The sequence below is a fragment of the Stegostoma tigrinum genome, chromosome 18 (genome assembly GCF_030684315.1).
Source record: "Stegostoma tigrinum isolate sSteTig4 chromosome 18, sSteTig4.hap1, whole genome shotgun sequence".
Classification (NCBI taxonomy): domain Eukaryota; kingdom Metazoa; phylum Chordata; class Chondrichthyes; order Orectolobiformes; family Stegostomatidae; genus Stegostoma; species Stegostoma tigrinum.
In genome coordinates, this window is record NC_081371.1 from 59,738,468 (window position 1) to 59,762,079 (window position 23,612).

General features: G+C 44.1%; 1 protein-coding gene across 2 annotated transcripts in view; it reads left to right on the forward strand.

Moving 5' to 3' along the window:
* chpt1 (choline phosphotransferase 1) overlaps positions 1-15,671 on the forward strand; it is a 45,025-nt gene extending 29,354 nt beyond the window's left edge. Inside the window, exons 5-9 of one of the 2 annotated variants that reach the window (XM_059652577.1) lie at positions 631-762; positions 856-1,014; positions 4,663-4,788; positions 8,587-8,694; positions 14,948-15,671. In XM_059652577.1, the coding sequence (XP_059508560.1) occupies positions 631-762; positions 856-1,014; positions 4,663-4,788; positions 8,587-8,694; positions 14,948-14,992 (570 nt within the window). In that variant the 3' untranslated portion in view covers positions 14,993-15,671. The remainder of the gene's footprint in view (positions 1-630; positions 763-855; positions 1,015-4,662; positions 4,789-8,586; positions 8,695-14,947) is intronic. The other variant, XM_059652576.1, reaches the window with a different exon arrangement.
* The last annotated feature ends 7,941 nt before the right edge of the window (positions 15,672-23,612 follow it).

A 23,612-nucleotide genomic window follows, 5' to 3' on the forward strand; every position in this document is an offset into this window, starting at 1 on the left:
ACGTTTTATACTGTACTATGTTGTATACCTAAATTACTCACTTACCAGTGATCTGTAAGAATAATTCGTTTTCTGTCTCAAAGAAATATGGAGTGTCTCAGAATAGAGAAAGTCATTGTATATTACTTTTAAAGATTATTCCACAGCTGTGTAAACTCCTGGATGTGTGACGGGGAGTGAATTTGGCCATAGTAAAGATCGCTTTCCCATCAGTTATTGTTATTGTCTAAGCAACGCTTGTATTGGTTTCTTTCTATCAGGTGAACCTATTTACGTGTTATTAATTACCTATGGTGGGAAGCGGTGAGCTCTTTACAATGACATTTCATTTACATGTGCTTTTCAATGTGGTACTGACACAGATTTTGTGTTGCTTACTTTTCTTTATTATGTTCTGCTGCTTCTGGACATCCCTTTAAACCTTTGTGTGGGATGGCTAAAGAAAGGTAACACGTCTCTTTCTAAATGTCTATTGTAATGATATTGATTGAGGGAGGTTCAGAATGTAAAGATAGTCACTATACTTCAGTCATTGATACTGTAGGCAGATATTGGTTCTGTTACAAGACATTTGACAATGTTGCTGTTGATGTCATCTGCAGCTCCTGTTTATTATTGCTTCCGATATAGATTCCTGTACTAGGACTGAGAATGAAAATCCTGCCTGTGTTTGGAATAATAGGAGGAGCAATCTATTCCTGCACCAATTACTTCCGGGTCATCTTTTCTGGTGGAACAGGAAAGAATGGTTCCACTATAGCGGTACGCAGACTACATAAATAAAAACACATGTTCCAAAAGGCATTGCTAGTCTAGAACTGCACATGTTCACTGTTACATTCTTATTGTTTCCAGGGTACCAGTGTTCTGTCACCTGCTTTGCACATTGGGCTGATCATCATAATGGCTACAGTGATCTACAAAAAATCCACCACACGACTATTTGAGGACCACCCTTGTCTCTATGTTTTAGCATTTGGATGTGTGGCTTCAAAAATTACAAATAAGTTAGTGGTACGTTATTGCAAACCAGCTAAGTTGAAAATATTGCCTCCTTTGATCGTTTATTTTTAATACCAAAAAGCCAACTTCCACAGCCAAAACTGAGCCAACCTGAAAAATACCAACAGCAGGCCAGAGGCTAGGAATACTGCAGCAAGTAACTCACCTCCTGACTCCCCTTAGCCTGTCCACCACCTACAAGGCACAAGTCAGAAGTGAGATGAATACTTCTAACTTGCCTGGATGAGTGCAGCCCGAACAACACTCAAGAAGCTTGACACCATCCAGAACAAAGCAGCCGCTTGATTGGAACCACATCCACAAACATCCCACTGCCCCCACCACCGACGGTCAGTAGCAGCAGGGTGTACTGTCTCCAACTTGCACTGCAGGAATTCACCAAAGATCCTCAGGCAGCACCTTCCAAACCCACAACCACTTGCAATCAGAAGGACAAAATCAGTAGATACATGAGAACACCACCCCTTGCAAGTTCCCCTCCAGGCCACTCACCATCCTGACTATCGCCATTCCTTCACTGTGGCTGGGTCAAAATCCTGGAATTCCATCCCTAATGACATTGTGGGTCAACCCACAGCACATGGACTGCAGCGATTCAAGAAGGCAGCTCACCATCACCTTCTCAAGGGGAAACTAGGGACGGCCAGTAAATGCTGGTCAGCCAGTGACATCCACATCCCTGGAATGAATTTTTTGAAAAAGAAACATTCATGACTTGGTGAAACATTTTCACTCAAAGGTTGTGTTGATCATTAATTTCTGAACTGCTGACTTTCGCAAGTGTGCCATACACAATTAGCTCTGTCCTGATGTGTTTTCATGTGTTTTCAGGCTTAATGTGCTTGGTAAACAGGCCAGAGGGGGAGATGAGAATTTTTCTTTAGAACAGAAACAGTATTTGTTATGATTTAGAATGAGCTGTCTGCGAGAGTAGTAGAGACAGATTTAGTAGTAACTTTTGAGAGTGGTATAGAATAAATACTCAAAAGGGAAGTAATGTGCTCTGGAGAAGGAATAAGGGGGAGTGGGGCTGATTGGATAGATTGTTCAGAGAGTTAGAACAATGTGCTGAATGGCCTCCTCCTGTGCTCTGTAATGCTACACTGACACTATTCTTCCCTGTAACACTGGGAACAGCTGTTCACTCACAGTTAATGGCTGCTGTCTCCCAAAGGATTGTTCAAATCGTGCATCTGCTCCAGTGCAACAGGTTTGTTTTCTTCATTGCTTGTTTGTACGGAACACTGCTCCTAATTTACAGCTCTGCCAGCTGCTGCATACCGCAGTGTCTTGTCAGGTTGGTCGAAGTTTTTAAACTGTAATGGAACAAAGTCCCCAGAGAAGGGACATTGGTTTTCACAATCGTTTGATGCATTTGGAAAAGGGGCTGGATCATTATTTGTTGAGAACTTTAGTACAGGAGGAAACCTGTTAGCCGCCCCCAGAGATGACAATTAATCTGTGCCATATGAGTTAGATACCATTTTTGATTGACAAAGAAGCCCAGGGTTGTGGTGGAACAGGCTCAAAAGGCTGAAAGGAGTTGACAGCCGGGTTGGCCTGTGTTCCCTCTATCCTAAATTTCTGTCACACTCTATTTGGCCAATAGCCCTAGCTAAAAAAAGCTTATCGATCTCGGATTTTAAATTCACAATTCATCCAGCATCAACTGTCATTCCACATTTCTAACACCTTTACCCAAATAAGAACTTCCTAATTGGTTTGATTTTTTTTAGACCATGTTCCCTCATCTTAGAGTCAGGGAGCCTGCAGAAATAATTGAGAAATTGAGGTTGAGGGATATGATGGTAAAATGCTTGATTTCTTTAAGAATATAAAAAAATTGAGGCAGGAGGAGGCCATTCAGCCCCTCAGGAATGAGGTCATGGCTGCTCTACTTCAGTACCATGTTCTTGCACAACATGGAAATCTATCAAGATAATAAAATGTGAAGCTGGATGAACACAGCAGGCCCAGCAGCATCTCAGGAGCACAAAAGCTGATGTTTCGGGCCTAGACCCTTCATCAGAGAGAGGGATGGGGTGAGGGTTCTGGAATAAATAGGGAGAGAGGGGGAGGCGGACCGAAGATGGAGAGAAAAGAAGATAGGTGGAGAGGAGAGTATAGGTGGGGAGGTAGGGAGGGGATAGGTCAGTCCAGGGAAGATGGACAGGTCAGGGAGGTGGGATGAGGTTAGTAGGTAGGAGATGGAGGTGCGGCTTGGGGTGGGAGGAAGGGATAGGTGAGAGGAAGAACAGGTTAGGGAGGCAGAGACAGGTTGGACTGGTTTTGGGATGCAGTGGGTGGAGGGGAAGAGCTAGGCTGGTTGTGTGGTGCAGTGGGGGAAGGGGAGATTTTGAAGCTGGTGAAGTCCACATTGATACCATTGGGCTGCAGGGTTCCCAAGCGGAATATGAGTTGCTGTTCCTGCAACCTTCGGGTGGCATCATTGTGGCACTGCAGGAGGCCCATGATGGACATGTCATCTAAAGAATGGGAGGGGGAGTGGAAATGGTTCGCAACTGGAAGGTACAGTTGTTTATTGCGAACCGAGCGGAGGTGTTCTGCAAAGCGGTCCCCAAGCCTCCGCTTGGTTTCCCCAATGTAGAGGAATCCACACCGGATGCAGTGGATGCAGTATAGCACATTGGCAGATGTGCAGGTGAACCTCTGCTTAATGTGGAAAGTCATCTTGGGGCCTGGGATAGGGGTGAGGGAGGAGGTGTGGGGGCAAGTGTAGCATTTCCTGCGGTTGCAGGGGAAGGTGCCGGGTGTGGTGGGGTTGGAGGGCAGTGTGGAGCGAACAAGGGACTCATGGAGAGAGTGGTCTCTCCGGAAAGCAGACAGGGGTGAGGATGGAAAAATGTCTTGGGTGGTGGGGTCGGATTGTAAATGGCGGAAGTGTCGGAGGGTCATCCTCCTGAGGATTCACCACCTTCTGAGTTGGACAAATTCTTCCTCATCTCAGTCCCTTGCCCTGAGACTGTGCCCGCTGGATCTACAACGCCAGCCAGGGTGAAGCACTATCCTACATGATCTTGTCGAGCATGTGACAGTTGCGTAAACTGGATTAATATCACGTCTCGTTCTTCTAAACTCCAAAGAATTTAATCCATCCTTGTGGGTCAATCTCTGCATACCAGGAGTGTTTGCTGAATCTCTCTTGAACTAGCTCTATGGCAAGTGTATCTTTCTATGAGTAAGGCGACCAAAACTGAGAATATGGTCTCACCAGAGCTCTATAGCATAGCAGTAGGACACCTTTACTTTTTTATTTAAAGCCCTTTGTAATAAAGGTCCACATGCCATTTGCCTTAAATGCTTGCTGTACTACATCCTTCAACGCTACTGAGGTCCAGAGTATTACCTGCTTTAAGTCCCTTTAGATTTCCTCGTATATTGTTTTTATTGCTATTAATATCTTACAGGCAACTCACCGTCACCTTCTCAATCTCTCGGAGAATCGGTACAGGCTCAAAGAGCTGAATGGCCTCTTCCTGTCTGTAAGAGTTTTCAGTGTAATTGAAGTAAATACTGAATGTTGACGTGACAGTGTTCAGTATACTGTATGTGAGTATTGGACGCCGCTGTTTCAACTATAATTATTAAAGCACGACTTCTCCCTGCTGATTTTTATAGGTGGCACACATGACAAAAAGTAAGATGAAACTACAAGACACAGCATTCATTGGGCCTGGGCTGCTTTTCCTGAACCAATACTTCAATAGTTTCATTAACGAGTACTTTGTACTGTGGGCAGCAATGGTAAGTACATTGCATTGATCTCTTTGAAGAGGCTTGGATTTATTTATTCAAAACATTTTAAGGGTTACAAGCTTATCCATGTGTTGTCACTTCAAATGTTAAAATAAAACAGAACTAAAGATGCTGAAGGTCCAAAAGTTTCTGGAGAAATTCTGCAGGCCTGGCAGGTTCTGTGGACAGAAATACAGTTTCATGAAGAAGTGGGAGCAGGAGTAGGTGTTCAGCACCTGTACCCTGCTCCTCCATTCAGCAAGTTTTTGGCTGATTTTTTTCGTGGCCTCAGCTTCAGTTACCTGCCTGCTCGGTGAAATCCTTCATCTCGAGTCCAGTGAGTCTTCTTCAGAACCTCAGATGTGTTCTGTTGTACATGATCATTTTGGAGATAATTTGTCTTTGAAATTAGTGACTGTTGAAGTGCAGATAATTGTCCGCCTTTTGCATTCAGTATCAGCACATGCAGGTTTTAAACAGAGTACTAGCATTCTGGGTCATCTAGAGATAGCACAGTTTTTCCACCTTTCTGTAACTTGTCCCTATATCTCTGGCTGTATCCTTTTCACTGTTTTGTGTTCTGTAACACACTTTAATACCAGCTCACTAAGTCCTGACCAAACAGTTTTGCACCATTTTACAGACAGGAGAAGGCCATTCAGCCTTGCCAGACATAATTTTTCTGATGAAGGGTCTAGGCCCAAAACGTCAGCTTTTGTGCTCCTGAGATGCTGCTTGGCCTGCTGTGTTCATCCAGCTCCACACTTTGTTATCTTGCATTCAGCCTTGCCAGCTTGTTTTACCATTCGGTGAGGTCTGTTTGTATCAGTGATAATGGGAACTGCAGATGCTGGAGAATCCAAGATAACAAAGTATGGAGCTGGATGGACACAGCAGGCCAAGCAGCATCTCAGGAGCACAAAAGCTGACATTTCAGCCTAGACCCTTCATCAGAGAGGGGTCTAGGCCTGAAACATCAACTTTTGTGCTCCTGAGATGCTGCTTGGCCTGCTGTGTTCATCCAGCTCCACACTTTGTTATCTTACAGTGAGGTCTGTTTGTTCAGTTGAAAGAACTGCGGACGCTGTAAATCAGGAACAAAAACAGAAGTTGCTGGAAAAGCTCAGCAGGTCTGGTAGCATCTGTGAAGAGAAATCAAAGTTAACGTTTTGGGTCCGGTGACCGCTTCCTCAGACCTATTCTGACGAAGGGTCACCGGACGTGAAACATTAACTCTGATTCTTCTCTTCACAGATTCTACAAGATCTGCTGAGCTTTTCCAGCAACTTCTGTGTTTGTTCCTGGTTGTTAAATCCATTGACCTGCCTGGCTCAAATATCCTTAATAATCCTGCCCAACAAAAATCTATGCATGTCAGTCTTGAAATTTTAAGAAATCAAAGGAGTAAGCCATTCATCCTGTCAGACTGATCGATAGTCCCCCACACCCCCACCCCCTCACATAAGCCCCCAGTCGCAGCAGGTTTTGCTTTGAGAGAATGAGTTCCAGATTTGCACACAGTCTCTATAAAGAAGTGTTTCTGTTATCACCCCCTGAGTTGCTTTGTGCCTTACTCTGCTTTCCCTGACTCCAGCTCCTCCCGGCAACAGAGGAACTGGTGTGTTTCTATCTGCCCAACTCAGGTATAGTCGGAGAGCTGTACTGCATGCGAACAGGCCTTTTGTTCCAATTTGTTCAACCCAATCAAATATCCTAAAATAACCTGCTCCCATTTGCCAGCATTTGGCCCATATCCCTCTAAACCCTTCTAATCCATGCACCCATCCCCATGCCTTTTAAATGCTGTAACTGTAGCAGCCTCCACCACTTCCTCTGGCAGCTCATTCCATACACACACCGCCCTCTGCATGAAAAAGTTGTCCCTTAGGTCCCATTTATATCTTGCCCCTCTCACCTTAAACCTACACCCCTCTAGTTTTGGACTCCCCCACCCTGGGAAAAGACGTTGTCTATTCTCCCTATCCATGCCCCTCATGATTTTATAAACCTCTATAAGGTTCCCCCCCCTCAGCCTCTGATGCTCCAGGGAAAATAGATCCAATCTACTCAACCTCTCCCTCACGCTCAAACCCTCCAACCCTGGCAACAACCGTGTAAATCTTTTCTGAACCCTTTCAAGTTTCACAACATCTTTTCTATTGCAGGGAGACCAGAATTGCATGCAGTATTCCAAAAGTGGCCTGACCAATGTCCTGTACAACCACAACATCCCAACTCCTATATGCAATGCACTGCCCAATAAAGGTTCCCTTACCAAATGCCTTCTTCACTATCCTCTCTACCAGCGATTCCACTTTCAATGAACTATGAACCTGCACCCCAAGGTCTCTTTGCTTGACAGCACTCCCCAAGACCTTTCCAATAAGCATATCAGTCCTGCCCTGATTCATCAGATTAGCTGCCTTCATCCTCCTCACTAATGCAATGCAGTTTTGGTCTACACAACTTTATAGAGATGAGCACTCCCCAGCAACCAAATTATTTGATTCATTTTCTCTTTGAAATCAGTGATTTGTCCCTGTGATGCATCCAACAAAAGGACATTACTGGGTATCTGTGCTTCTCCCAATCAACCCCCTGAAATTAAGATTTGTGTCAGCATTTCTAATCTACACTCCATGGTATCAGTATTGAAAATGTTATCTCGGTATAAAGGAGATGCTGAGTTTTTGCGGCACTGAAGTAGTAACCCTGTCTCTGGGCCAGAAGGTCTGGGTTCAAATCCCACCACTCTAGTACGTCATAATTTGTATAAACAGCTTGATTAAAAAGGTCTAACAGGATTGAAGTTGTGCCGCTTGATCACCAAGGTCCTCCTTGATGCTTCAGCCCCTTTGCTGCTGAAATCCTCATCAACACTTTGGTTAGAGATAATGGGAACTGCTGATGCTGGAGAAACCGAGATAACAAAGTGTGGAGCTGGATAAATACAGCAGGCCAAGCAGCATCTTAGGAACACACTTTGGTTACCTTGGGTCTCAAGTTTTTCAATCAGACCCCAAGTTCATCAATCACCCTATCTCACTATTCAACATTGGCCGCATCTGTGGAGAGAGAAACAGAGTTAATGTTTTGAGTAGTCACTGTTCTTTGGTTCTGAAGAAGTCATACTGGACCTGAAACATTAACTCTGTTTCTTTCTCAACAGACACTGCCAGACCTGTTAAGTTTCTCCAGTACTTTCTGTTCTTGTATGTTTCAGATCTCCAACATCCACAGTTCTTTAGTTTTAATTTAATCAACACTGGCTTTCAGTTCAGCAATGCCTCAGGTTTTCAAATTTTCCTACAAAAACAAAATACTGTGGATATTGGAAATAAGGAAACAAAGTGTGCCAGAACAAGAATCCACAGATGCTGCCGGACCTGCTGAGAGAAAACATGTTAATGTTTTAAGTCTGATACAACTTAGTCAGAACTGAGTTCATCCAGCATTTTTGGTTTTCAGTTCTAAGTCTTCCTACTTGTTTTCAGTTCCCTTCATTGTACTGTATTGCTGTAACCTCCTGCTTTTGGAGATCTCTCTGCTTCTGAGATTCTGTTTAATTGAATGCCGTCATGTTAACCTTACAACCAGAAGAGGTTGTGTTTTCTGCCACTAGACCTCTGAAACAGAACAGCTTCTAGACACCTGTTCAAATTCTTCATTCTGTGGCTGGGTGTTCAATCTGTTTGATTAATCATCAGACATTTTCCCATGTTTGACTGTGCTGCTTAAATGCAAGTTGTTGTTGGTTATCACATGAGATGAAAATGAGAGTCGTGTTTTGATGTGTTTTTTTTCCAGGTCTTCTCTCTGTGCGATTTGCTGGTTTACTGTACTGCTGTCTGCATTCAGATTGCGTCACACCTCCACATCAAAGTCTTCCGAATTCCATACCAAGCTTCTGAGCAGGTTCACAACCATCATGACTGACAGTTTGCCCAAAGGGAGGAGGAAGAGATGGAGAGGGACGACACAATTAAAAACAGGCCATTGACTACTGGCACAAATCCTAATCAACTATTAAACCTAGCAGTCCTTATTAATCTGGAGGACCCTATAATTATCACTTAAAATATTTCAATGTGATTTCATGTGAAGTGTGGAATCCTAATGAACATCAAATTGACCAAACCTGCACTTATGTTTTTTTTAAAGTAGGGGAATCGAGTAATGCAGCATGGAAACTGGAAACAGGCCCTTCGGCCCAAACTGGTCCTTGCTGACCATGCGAGCCCACTCAGCTCATTCCAATTGCCTGCATTTATTTCATATCCCTCTAAACCCTTCCATCCTTGTACCTAACCAAATGTTTTTTAAATGTTAATATTGTACTTGTCTCAACCACTTCCCCTGGCAGCCTATTCCATATATTCACCACTCTCTGCGTGAAGAAGTTTCCCCTCAGGTCCTTCTTAAATTTTTCCCCTCTCACCTCAAACCTGTGCCCTCTAGTTTTCAATTCCCCATCCCAAGGAAAAAGACTATTTGCTTCATCCTATCTATGCCCCTCATTCTCCCACATTCTAAGGAATAAATTCATATCCTGGCTCACCTCTCAATATAACTCAGGCCTACCAGTCCTGGCAACATCCTCGTAAATCTTCTTTGCAGGCTTTCCAGTTTAACTATGTCTCTCCTATAAGAGGGTGACCAAAACTGTATACAATACTCCAAGTGCAGCCTCACCAACGACTTATATAACTGTAACATAACGTCCCAACTCCAGGCCAGCATGCTAAATGTCTTCTTCACCGCCCTGTCTGCTAGTGATCCTGCTTTCAATGAACCAAGTACTTGTACTGTTATATCCTTCTGTTCCACAACACTCCTCAGGATCCCACCATTTATTGTATAAACCCTACCTTGGTTTGACTTTCCAAAGTGCAACACCTTACACTTATCTGTATTGAATTACATTTGCCAATCCTCAGCCCACTTCCCCACCTGATCAAGATCCCTCTGTAATTTTTGATAACCTTCCTTGCCATCAGGAATATCTCCCAATTTTGTATCATCCGCACACTTAGTATTCATGCCTTTTCCATTATTGCTGTTCATGGTAGGACGCTATAGTCAGGATCTAGATGTCTTGTACCTCCATTCATGGATATAGCCAGCCAGGTGCTGGGACAGTTTCAGAGAGAGACACCTTCCACTACCATGAAGCACTCAGTCTCAGAAATAATTAAAACCCAGTACCTGTCTGGTCCTGGGAAAACCAGTCTGAGAGGACAGGAAATCAGTCACAATCTGATTTGTTCCTAAGTTGCTGTGCAGTTATCATATTTATGCAACTGGGAATAATTGAAGTGAACAATGAGGGACCAACATTTTATCTGCAGACAGTCTCCTTCCCTAGAACTCATGGTTGGAAAGGGGAACATAATATTAATGCAGGTGAACATTAAATGTAAGTGGTGTCTGTGTATAACGAATTTCCTCCTCCTGATGGGCAAATCTCTGTTTGAAGCTTTGTAAGCTACTGCTGTGACTCTCCCTATCTGTTTTAACTTTGTTGTTTGTTCTGCAAGGCAGCTTTAGACAAACGGTCAAAACATGATAAAGTGAGTAAAGTTTGCATGTGGGTATAGAAGCAGTTTCTCAACGTAGAGATATTAACTTTATTTAAAAAAACACATTTTGTAATACTGTCATAACCTGGACTCTTGTTCGGTGAAGTATGTTTAAACGGAGAATGCAAACAGCACAATGTCGTCCAAACTCCAAACAGTCCACTACCACTTTCTCCAGGGCAATTAGGGATGTGTAATAAATGCTGGCTGAGCTGGTACTGCCCATGACCTGTGAACGAATAAAACATACCCGATGGTTCCATTGTTAGGCGTTCAAATTAACATGGGGCAGTGAGACAGGTGGGGATTTGTGGAGGTTAAGGGTTTGGAGATAAATTTCATAGCCAAAGTTTTCAAGAATTTCAATGTTACATTCCACTGTGGTTCTAAGAGTTGGTGGCATTTGATGTACTGAAACAGACAGAAGGTTTACCTGATGTAATCGCTGTTTGTTATGATCACTAGGATTAAACGCTGAACACACTTCCTAACAATACTATAAGTGTGTCTACACCACATGGTGTACAACTGTTCAGGAGGGTAGCTCACCACCACCTTCCTGAGGGCAATCGGCGATAGGTAATAAATGCTGGCCTCAGCAGCAATGCCAGGCGACTTAAATGTGCATTTTTAAAATAAAACAAACAATGTAAACCATCTGTTCACTAATTGAGCAAGCTGCCAAATTTTCCTAATTTAGTTTTAGCTCTACTGTAGATTTCTGGTATGTAGTGCTGTCTAATAGTGAAAGACTGAATAATGGAACAATGATTACTCAATGCAAATAAAAGGAACATTCACGTTACTAGCCTATATTGTTACTAGATTGTGTTACTCACTAAAACTTTCCAGCTGTAAAACTGGATGTTAAAAGTGGAAAGATAGTAGGAACTGCAGATGTTAGAGAGTCTGAAATAACAAGGTGTAGACCTGGATTAGCGCAGCAGGCCAAGCAGCATCATAGCAGCGGGAAAGCTGACGTTTCGGGCCTAGACCCTTCTTCAGAAATTCATTTCAATTCTTCATTTCTGAAGAAGGGTCTAGGCCCAAAACATCAGCTTTCCTGTTGCTGTGATGCTGCTTGGCCTGCTGTGTTCATCCAGCTCCACACCTTGTTATCTATGTTAATAGTGGACTTCCTCAGGTTATCAATATATACTGCATTTTTTTTCTTCTTTCAGGGTGGGAAAATTACTTAATTTAGCTCTTAGCAAACACTTTGTCTCTTGTATTGTCTTTCTACATTTTCCAATTAAACTAAAAATCAAATCTCCGTGAACTGTTTTGTCTCATTAACTTTGCATTGTCCAGAAATAGAATGAAGCAGATGTTGAAGGGCTTGGTTTTGATAACAACATCCTGCAGTTATATAGCATCTTGTGTCTAGAATAACAGGACAAGGCCATCCAGTTCTTCATTTCCATTCCACCATTCACTGAGATCGCGGCTGTCCTGTATCTTTGTTGCACTTACCTGCCCTGATTTTGTATCTCATGATACTTCTGTCTAATGAAAGTGTCCCAATTTTAGTTTCAAAAATTTCAGTTGACCCACAGCCTTTTCAGGATAAAGATCCTGGATTCTCTAGATACCTTGTTGAAGAAATAGTTTGACATCACTCTGTGACTAGTCTGGCTACAAGCTTAAGGTTACTCCCTCATCACAAGGAGGAACTCCTTCAGTTATCCTTTACTGATCATGAATATCTTGGTCAGATCTTGCCTTCATCTTCTACACTCAAGGAACTATAACTACTCAACTCTCTGAGTCCTGCTATCACTCAACAAAGTGTTACATTTGGAGTGTTGACATGATATTTAACCTGGCTGAGAGGCCTTGACATACAGGTTCACTGTCAAGTCTGTTGCTACACCTGGCAGAAACCTGGGATAGGTTTGGAGAAGGAGACAATTAAGGGTGGCATTTTTAATATTAAAGGATTAGTTTAAGATATTACTTTGGGTTAGATTTTCAGGCTATCTGGTATAAAACAAGGTAATTTATAACTGAGATAATAAAATGTGAGGCTGGATGAACACAGCAGGCCAAGCAGCATCTCAGGAGCACAAAAGCTGACGTTTCGGGCCTAGACCCTTCATCAGAGAGGGGGATGGGGGGAGGGAACTGGAATAAATAGGGAGAGAGGGGGAGGCGGACCGAAGATGGAGAGTAAAGAAGATAGGTGGAGAAGGTGTGGGTGGGGAGGTAGGGAGGGGATAGGTCAGTCCAGGGAAGACGGACAGGTCAAGGAGGTGGGATGAGGTTAGTAGGTAGCTGGGGGTGCGGCTTGGGGTGGGAGGAAGGGATGGGTGAGAGGAAGAACCGGTTAGGGAGGCAGAGACAGGTTGGACTGGTTTTGGGATGCAGTGGGTGGGGGGGAAGAGCTGGGCTGGTTGTGTAGTGCAGTGGGGGGAGGGGATGAACTGGGCTGGTTTAGGGATGCAGTGGGGGAAGGGGAGATTTTGAAACTGGTGAAGTCCACATTGATACCATATGGCTGCAGGGTTCCCAGGCGGAATATGAGTTGCTGTTCCTGCAACCTTCGGGTGGCATCATTGTGGCAGTGCAGGAGGCCCATGATGGACATGTCATCAAGAGAATGGGAGGGGGAGTGGAAATGGTTTGCGACTGGGAGGTGCAGTTGTTTGTTGCGAACTGAGCGGAGGTGTTCTGCAATGCTCCCACGATAAGACATTCCACTCCCGCACATCCCAGATGTCCAAGTTCTTTAAGGACCGCAACTTCCCCCCCACGGTGATTGAGAACGCCCTTGACCGCGTCTCCCGCATTTCCCGTGACACATCCCTCACACCCCGCCCCCGCCACAACCGCCCCAAGAGGATCCCCCTCGTTCTCACACACCACCCTACCAACCTCCGGATACAACGCATTATCCTCCGACACTTCCGCCATTTACAATCCGACCCCACCACCCAAGACATTTTTCCATCCCCACCCCTGTCTGCTTTCCGCAGAGACCACTCTCTCCGTGACTCCCTTGTTCGCTCCACACTGCCCTCCAACCCCACCACACCCGGCACCTTCCCCTGCAACCGCAGAAAATGCTACACTTGTCCCCACACCTCCTCCCTCACCCCCATCCCAGGCCCCAAGATGAAATTCCACATTAAGCAGAGGTTCACCTGCACATCTGCCAATGTGGTATACTGCATCCACTGTACCCGGTGCGGCTTTCTCTACATTGGGGAAACCAAGCGGAGGCTTGGGGACCGCTTTGCAGAACACCTCCGCTCAGTTCGCAACAAACAACTGCACCTCCCAGTCGCAAACCATTTCCACTCCCCCTCCCATTCTCTTGATGACATGTCCATCATGGGCCTCCTGCACTGCCACAATGATGCCACCCGAAGGTTGCAGGAACAGCAACTCATATTCCGCCTGGGAACCCTGCAGCCATATAGTATCAATGTGGACTTCACCAGTTTCAAAATCTCTCCTTCCCCCACTGCATCCCTAAACCAGCCCAGTTCATCCCCTCCCCCCACTGCACTACACAACCAGCCCAGCTCTTCCCCCCCACCCACTGCATCCCAAAACCAGTCCAACCTGTCTCTGCCTCCCTAACCGGTTCTTCCTCTCACCCATCCCTTCCTCCCACCCCAAGCCGCACCCCCAGCTACCTACTAACCTCATCCCACCTCCTTGACCTGTCCGTCTTCCCTGGACTGACCTATCCCCTCCCTACCTCCCCACCCACACCTTCTCCACCTATCTTCTTTACTCTCCATCTTCGGTCCGCCTCCCCCTCTCTCCCTATTTATTCCAGTTCCCTCCCCCCATCCCCCTCTCTGATGAAGGGTCTAGGCCCGAAACGTCAGCTTTTGTGCTCCTGAGATGCTGCTTGGCCTGCTGTGTTCATCCAGCCTCACATTTTATTATCTTGGAATCTCCAGCATCTGCAGTTCCCATTATCTCTAATTTATAACTGAGATAACAAGGTGTAGAGCTGGATGAACACAGCAAGCCAAGCAGCATCCTAGCTGCAGGAAAGCTGACGTTTCGGGCCTAGACCCTTCTTCCTACTATCTCTAATTTATAACTGAAGTTTAGATTCCCAGACTGCTATAGACTGTGCATGTTACTTTCATCTTGTCTTATATTTAAGATACTTATGCTGCTAACAAGTGTACTTGCTGGTTTTTGGACAGGTGAATTACTTTCTCATTTTGCTAGATAGGTTTATCATGTCTTTACAAACTGCCAACTTTGTGAAACTTTGGCCTAAGTCTTGACATGATTGAGAAGTTCTAATATGTGAAATGCTTTAAGTCACTGGCTTTTTTTAAATGTTTCACAGTAACTATGCAATATTTTATCAAATATAGCATTGCTTATGAGCTTATTGGTTGGTTTGTGGCAACTTTACGGCAAAGCATATATTGCCCCTTGGTAGCCTAATTTCTGCACAAAGCTTAAGTGGCGTGGTTAACGCAACTAATCCAAAGGCTTCAAAAATTAAATACTGACAACATAAAGGGGTACCTTTGGGCTTTGTTAAAAAACTGCAGCTAATATGCATTGAGCAATTTGTTGTGACTTTAATATATTAACTGCATTATGTTGCATAGGTAGACAGCCCAGTTCCTGTCTCCCCTCAGAACAACACGGGTTGAAGAGCCTTGCAAACATTCGCCGTCACGTGAAGGGGAAGATTGTTAGACATGGACCGCCTATAGGTTTACATATATTTTATTTCAAAAACAAATCCATTCTTTATATAAAATGACAATGACTGTTGGGTAAATTGATTTTTTTGTATTAAATGTTGCTGGCAATTTTTTTAAGATACTACCTTTAAACAATGAAACCACATTCATACTGTGCTTCAATTGATGTACACTTTTTGTTTTCAATTTGGCAAGCTACAAGATAAATGTCATTCACTACCTCTGTCATAATCCTGTGCTGTAATCTTTTTTAAATTTCTTGCTGCAATCCAGTGAAAAGGATTCTGTTGCTTCTTTCTGGATAAGTTATATTAATTTTGAAATGAACAGAAATTGCTAGGAGAAGCCCAGCAGGTCTGGCAGCATCTGTGGAGAGCAAGCAGGGTTGCCACTCGACTCTCAGCATCAATTCTGCTTTCTGTTCGCAGATGCTGCCAGACCTGCTGAGTTTCTACAGCAAATTGTTTTTGTTTCAGATCTTCAGTATCTGCAGTTTTGTTTTAATTACAAACTGTTCTATCATTTATGCAAACTTGATATAATCAAAGAACATGAAACTGTCAATCAATACTATCTTGCCAAGTTTTCACAGAGCCAATAATATTCAATAAAATCTGTAATTCCCCCTCCTGTGTGTTGCTATTCATTCCCCATGTTCCACTGTTGCAAACTTTTGTTCATGGACCTCTAACAAGGAAATATAATGCCCACAAAATCAAAGGTCCATCATAACTGTTCCAACAGAGCTATTTGAAAGAGCTATTCAGTTGGTTCCAGTACCTCTGCATTTTTCCCTACAGCCCTGACAATATTTTGCCTCTTGAAGTATTTATCCAAATCTTTCTCAAAAGTTACAAATTGATCTGCTTCCAAGATCTTACCAGGCAGTGCATTCCGGATCTTAGGAATTTGCTGTGTTTAAGAATGGTCTATTTGTTTGTAGGAATTGGTCAGCATTTATTCCCCTGTCTAGATGGGCGTGGTGAGCCACGTGCTCGAGCTGTTACGGAGTTCCAGGATTTCATCTTATGATTCTTCTGTCACTCTCCTTAAACCTATCCTTTGGTTACCTGCCAACTTCTCCATATTTCATCAGCATCCTCCCAACTCTCCAAGACATGAGGGGCATGGATGGTGTGAGTAGTCTTTTCCCAGAGTTGGGGAGTGCCACACTCGAGCATGGGTTTAAGGGGAAAGATTTAAAAGGGACCTAATGGGCAACTTTTTTCACACAGAGGGTTATGTGTATACAGAATGAACTGCCAGAGGACATGGCAGAGTTAGGTACAATTACAGCATTAAAAGGCATCTGGACGGGTATATGAATAGGAAGGGCTCAGAGGGATATGGGCGAAATGCTGGCAAATGGGACTAGATTAATTTAGAATATCTGGTCAGCATGGACGAGTTGGACCAAAGGGTCTGTTTCCATGCGATATATCCCTGTGACTGTAAGATGGACACGCAGCAAATCAAAGCCATTGGGGATGGACTAGCTTCATACTCTGCACTTTCCCTCACAGCTAGAGAACTCACCATTGCCATCAATTCAAGTCGGGTAAGCTGAACTGACTTCCACTCATGCTCTTTTCAAAGAAGGTGCGTGTTAATCCTTTGATTCTACCAGCTTCAACGTGTGGCTTAAGGGACACAGTTAGCCTCTGGCAACCTTTTTTTTAAGGCGGCTACATACAACTATACATACAGCTAACAACATGCCCTCATTACCCTACAAGGGGTTCATAGGCTCAGGAGAAGGGAATTTTTAGGTGAAATCTTATCCGGTAGAAGGTTGTGAATCTTCAAAATTCTCACAAAAACAGTGAGATAGTTTGTTATCATGTTCAGCGTTGAGGTTGCTGGATTTTGCAACTTATGAGAATCAATGGTGGGAAAAACAAGACAACGCTCATCATGCAATGAGTAGTAATGACCTGTAAGGTTGAGGATGTGACAAAACATAAGGTACAGCAATGGATGTGGTGTATATGGATTTTAGCAAGGCATTTGATAAGGTTCCACATGGTAGGCTCATTCAGAAGATAAGGAGGCATGGGATTCAGGGACATTTGGCCATCTGGATACGAAACTGGCTGTCCAAGAGAAGACAGAAGGTGGTGGTAGACGGAAAGTATTAAGCCTGAGCTCGATGACCAGTGGTGTGCCACAGGGACCTTTCTGAGACCTCTGATCTTTGTGATCTTTATAAACGACTTGGATGAGGAAGTGGAAGGGTGGGTTAGTAAGTTTGCCGATGACACAAAGGTTGGTGGAGTTGTGGATAGCATGTAGGGTTGTTGTATGTTGCAACAACACGGACAGGATGCAGAGCTGGGCAAAGAAGTAGCAGATGGAATTCAACCTGGAAAAGTGTGAAGTGATTCATTTTGCAAGGTCGAATTTGAATGCAGAATACAGGGTTAATGGCAGGATTCTCAGCAGTGTGGAGGAACAGAGGGATCTAGGGGTCCACATCCATAGATCCCTCAAAGTTGGGACCTGGGTTGTAAAGGCATGTGGCGTGTTGGCGTTCAGTGGCAGGGGAACGGAGTTTAACAGCCATGAGGTTATGCTGCAGCTCTATAAAACCCCAGTTAGACCACACATGGAATATTGTGTAAAGTTCTGGTCGCCTCATTATAGGAAATACATGGAAGCTTAAGAGAATTGGCAGAGGAAATTATCAGGATGCTGCCTGGACTGGAGGGCAGGTGTTATGAGGAAAGGTTGAGGGAGCTAGAGCTTTTTTCACTGGAGTAAAGAAGGATGACAGGTGGCTTGATAGAGGTTTACAAGGTGATAACAGGCACAGATAGAGTGGATAGTCAGAGACTTTTCCCCAGGGCAGATATGACTATTATGAGGGGACATAATTTTAAGGTGACTGGAGGAAGGTATAGGGGAGATGTCAGAGGTGGGTTCTTCACACAGAGAGTGGTGGGCGTGTGGAATGCGCTGCCGGCAGGGGAAGTGGAGTCAGATACATTTGAGACTTTCAAGTGACTCTTGGATAGGCACATGGAGGATAGTAAAATGTAGGAAATGCAGGGTAGGTTGATCTTAGTAGGATAACAGGTTGGCACAACATTGTGGGCCGAAGGGCCTGTACTGTGCTGTACTGTTTAATGCTCTATGTAACTCAATGCCCACAAGGGCTGTGGAACCAAAGTAGGTTAATGATTTTGAAACAAATTGTACGAACACAAAAGGACTCTGGGATAGAGAGGTGTAATGGGACTTTATTCTACAGAGAGCCAGCATAGACTCAATGTACACGAGGGCTTCCCCCGTGCTACATCCTTAACTAAGTTGTACAGCCAACTCCAATTTCTTACATTAATAATTGGCCAAAACAGACAGGAAGTCATAACTCGCAATTCTAGAGCACTTTTCATGCACCCAGCTGCGTTAACTAGTAGCAGCCGTTTATAGGCCAGTAGAGTAATCTTTTCTTTTCTGTGTTCTAAAGCACTTAACAAGTTGACAGAAGATAGACGTCTCTCTCTCAGCTCCTTCCCCTGGTTTCATATCATTTTCATGTCTTGGTACAAACTCCTGAGTTTCTTTCCACTTTATGCTTTATCTGATGGATTTTGGGATGATTGTGAAGGTCAGTTGAATAAAAAATCTTGCCTCTGTAGAGGAGTCAATTGTTGCGATTTTATAAACCAATGTTGACACTTGACATCTGACAGGAAAGCTTGGTTTGCAAATGGATCTTTGTGGTAAGAGTGGTGGATCAGCCTGTGGGTGATAGGCAATATTTACCATTATGCCATTGCCTATGTCGTAACACACACCAAACTGTTATAGTCTGACAAACTGACACGAGAGGCAATACTAAAAACCTGATCAAAGAAGTCGGTTTCAAGAAGTATCTTAATGAAATAGTGAGAGGCCTTGTAGTTCAGAGAGGGAGGCACAGTGGCTAGCACTGTAGCCTCACAGCACCAGGGACCCAGGTTTGATCCTCCCCCCCCCCCCGTCTGTGTGGAGTTTGCACATTCTCCCCTATCTGCATGGGTTTCCTCCCACAGCCCAAAGATGTGCAGGCTAGGTGGATTGGCCACGCTAAATTGCCCGTAGTATTCAGGGGTGTGTGGGTTATAGGGGGATGGGTCTGGGTGGGATGCTTCAAGGGGCAGTGTGGACTTGTTGGGCCGAAGGGCCTGTTTCCACACTGGAGGGAATCTAATCTTAATATGTTCCAAAGCACTTCACAATCATTTGAATATTTCAGAAATGTGGCTGTTGAATCCCTCTGAGAGCCAAGCCAGATGTACCTTCTAACCACATATTCTGACTTTAGGAGCCTTATCTGGCTGACGGGTGCCGAGAGTTGAATTTGAATTTTATCCTATTGTGCAATCTTGAAAACTGCAAAGCCAGAATTCAGTGGGGAAAGAACTTGAACTGAAACACAGATATACCTGCATCCAACTTCTCCTCTGGTATTTTTTTAATGCCTACATCCAACTGATTGAAAAGGATTGTAAACTGATGTGAATAAATTTAACTTTCCTTGCACAGAGAAAGTTTGAAATTTAATTATAACATCAAGACAACTTGTTAAACTGTACATTTTCAAAATGTTATGATTAAAATGGTATCATTCACAATGTGAATAGTCTTGGATTAAAAACTGCCTGTTGTAATGTAAAATAATGAAAATCATTTGTTTTTGGTCTGGCCTCATTCAAACTGCACACAAAGCCAATTCTTGTTCATGGGAGTAAATAGTGAAAAACAAACAAACTGATGAAAGAAGGGATTCAAAGATTTAAAAAAAGGCAAAGATCAAACAACTGTAGATTGTCAGATGACCAACAATGTACACTAAGCTTCTCCTGTGAACACTCACCCATCATAAGGCCCTTTGTGAAATCTTGCAGAATTGTAAAGCAAAGGCCAGTACTTACAATATCAATGTTTATGGCTCATACACATTCCAATGATGTTTACAGGTTTAGAACAGCTTCTAGTGCAACTGTACACCACTACAAACAGTACTGAGCAACCACAGAGTTGAAGATACTGATACAACATATGCTGACAGGATGAGATGATGAGAGATGAAGGAGCTGCATGGACCAGTTTGGATCAAATGGGCTATTTTTATGCTGTAAATTCTAGAAACAGAAAACAGGCCATTCAGCCCATCAAATCTGCTCCTGCTATTCAACACAATAATGTCTAATCCTCCGTCTTAATGTCTTACTAGTGCTTTCCCATAACCTTTCACACATTTTGCTTCGAGAAATCTATTTCTTTCTTAAATGTTTTAAGTAATATAGCTCTACAGCCTTCCATAGTAGAGAATTTCCCAGGTCTCCACCCTCCGAGCAAGGAAATCACTCTTCATCTCAGTACAAAGTAGTCTATCTCACATCCTGAGACTGAACCGCTGGTCTGGTCCTCTTGCCATGGAGCATCTATCCCGAATCAAGTCACAACACTTGATAACTTAAAAATAGTTACTAAGTGTTATGACAGCTTCATATTTAGTAATATTTTGCAAATTGTGTTGAAAGATTGTGGAGATACCTGAGATTTAAAAAGTCACTAAAAAGACATTTAAAAAAAGTTTCAATGTAAAGGCTTCTTTTTGGATACCACATGGTTCCAGATAACATTTGGTCTTGGTTCTTAATATCACTTCAGCAGAAACACCTGTCTTTGCTCATTTTCAGCAGCAGCAGCACGAGCCAGAGTGCCGATGGGAAGGTAAGGCAGTTTTTGTTTCTCCCTGTATAAAAACTTGCCTCTTGCAGCAATTGGCCCTCTTGGTTTCAGTGGTGGGTGTGTGGAGGGAACGCGAGCCCGGAAGAAACAGATAAATTTGGGCATTGGCTAAACCCGAAACACGACACGTGTAGTGTCTCCCACCCGTCCTCGTCCTCTAACCAAAAACGACTGTGTGGAGGTTCGGTAAGGTAATTTTTTTTTAAAATTCTTCTTCTGGAAATGTAGAGTAGAGGGAATGGAAGCTAGGGGCAGTTGCATGCTCCTCTTGCAGGATGTGGGAGGTAAGGGTCACTGCTGGTGTTCCCTCTGAGAGAAGTGCACCCAACTCCAGCTCCTCAAATACCGTGTTAGGGAACTGGAGCTGGATGAACTCCGGATCATTTGGGAGGCTGAAGGGGTGATACAGAGGAGTTACAGGGAGGTGGCCACACCCAAGGTACGGGAAAAAGGTAGCTGGGTGACTGTCAGGCAGGGGAAAGGGAATGGTGCAGGGAACCTCTGTGGCCGTTCCCCAAAATAATAAGTACACCGTTTTGGATACTGTTGGGGGGGACGACTTGACAGAGAAGGCCACTGCGGATAGGTCTCTGGCACTGAGCCTGACCCTGTGGCAAAGAAAGAAAAGGGGGAGAATAGGAGAGCAATTGTAGTTTGGGACTCGATAGTAAGAGGCACAGACAGGTGTTTCTGCGGACGCGAACGAGATGAGCGGATGGTATGTTGCCTCCCGGGTGCCAGGGTCCGTGATGTCGTGGATCGTGTCTTCAAGATCCTTAGGGGGGAGGGTGAGCAACCAGCAGTCATGGTACACATCGGTACCAATGACAGAGGTAGAAAACGGACTGAAAATGTGAAAAACGAGTACAGAGAGTTAGGTTGGAAGCTGAAGTCCAGGCCAAACTGGGTAGTTATCTCTGGATTACTACCAGTGTCACGTGATAACGAGGTAAGAAATAGGGAGAGTGTGCAGCTAAACACATGGCTACAGGGCTGGTGTAGGAGGGAGGGCTTCCATTTTGTGGATAATTGGAGCACGTTCTGGGGAAGGTGGGACCTGGAGAGTAAGGACGGGTTGCACCTGAGCCAGAGGGGCACAAATATCCTGGGAGGGAGGTTTGCTTCAGCTCTGCGGGATGCTTTAAACTAGATTGGCAGGGGGTGGGGAACAGGATTTGTAATTCAGAGGATGAGGTATTCGGCCTTCCAGACACAACAGGGGGTGAGGTGGTTTATATGGAAATGCAGTTAATGGAGTGTAATTGCAGACACCAAGATGGCTTGAGGTGTGCATACTTCAATGCTAGAAGTATCACAAATAAAGTGGATGAACTTAAGAGCATGGGTTGGTACTTGGAACTACGATGTTGTGGCCGTTACAAAATCTTGGGTAACTCAGGGACAGGAATGGTTGTTGGAAGTTCCAAGATTTAGATGCTTTAAAAGAAATAGGGAGGGTGGAAAAAGAGGTGGGGGAGTGGCATTGCTAGTCAGGGTGAACATAGCAGCTACTGAAAGGCAGTTCGCGAAATATATACCTACAGAGTCAGTTTGGGTTGAGGTCAGGAACAAGAAAGGAGCAGTCACTTTGTTGGTTTTTCTTTTTACTGACCCCCTAATAGTTGCAGAGAAGCAGATTGGGAGGTAGATACTGGAAAGGTGCAGAAGTCACAGGGTTGTAGTCATGGGTGACTTCAACTTTCCAAATATTGATTGGAAACATTTTAGTTGTAATAGTTTAGATGGAGCGGATTTTGTCCATTGTGTTCAGGAAGGATTCCTGACACAGTATGTAGATTGACCAACACTAGGAGAGGACACTTTGCATTTGGTGCTTGGCAATGAACTGGGCCAAGTGTTAGACCTGTTGGTAGGAGAACATTTTGGCGGTAGCGATCGTAACTCAGTTGCTTTCACAACAGTCATGGATAAGGATAGGTATATACGTCAGGGTAAAGTTTACAATTGGGGGAAGGGTAATTACAGTTCAGTTAGGCAACAACTGGGTAACATAAATTGGGAACAGACGCTGTCAGCGAAGAGCACCACAGAAACGTAGAGATTGTTTAAGGAATGCATACTGCATGTGCTCAATATGTTTGTCCCTAGCAGGCAGAGAAGATGCCATCGAGTGAGGGATTGAGTTCAAGAGCCGTGAAGTTACGCTCCAGCTATACAAAAGTCTGGTTTGGCCACATCTGGAGTATTGTGTCCAGTTCCGGTCACCTCATTACAGAAAAGATGTGGAAGTGTTAGAAAAGGCACAGAGGAGATTTACCAGGATGTTGCCTGGAATGGAGGGAAGGTTGAGAGAGCTAGGGCTTTTCCCTTTAGAACAACGAAGGATGAGAGGTGACTTGATAGAGGTGTACAACATGATTAGAGGTATAGAGAGTGGACAGCCAGAGAATTTCCTAGAGTGGAGGTGTCTTTTACGAGGGGACATAGTTTTAAGGTAGATATCAACGAGACATCAGATGTAGGTTCTTTACTCAGAGTGGTAGGGGCAAGGAATGCAATGCCAGACAGGATAGTGGAGTCAGCTTCATTAGGGGCATTTAAGCAGCTAATAGGTCGGCATATGGATGATAGGATAAAGTAGCAGTGGAGGTTAGATAGGCCTTGGGTTTAGGGTAAAAGTTCAGCACAACATAGTGGGCTGAAGCGCCTGTACTGTACTGTTCTATGTATTTCTGTTCAGCAATTTGCAGACATGGAGCTCGGTTTTTAGTTGGGTAAGCTTGCTAAAACTGACTCAGCATGTATTCAGTGAAACCTGACTGTCTTCCTGGAAGGCAACTGGATGATTTTTTGACAGTTTCCT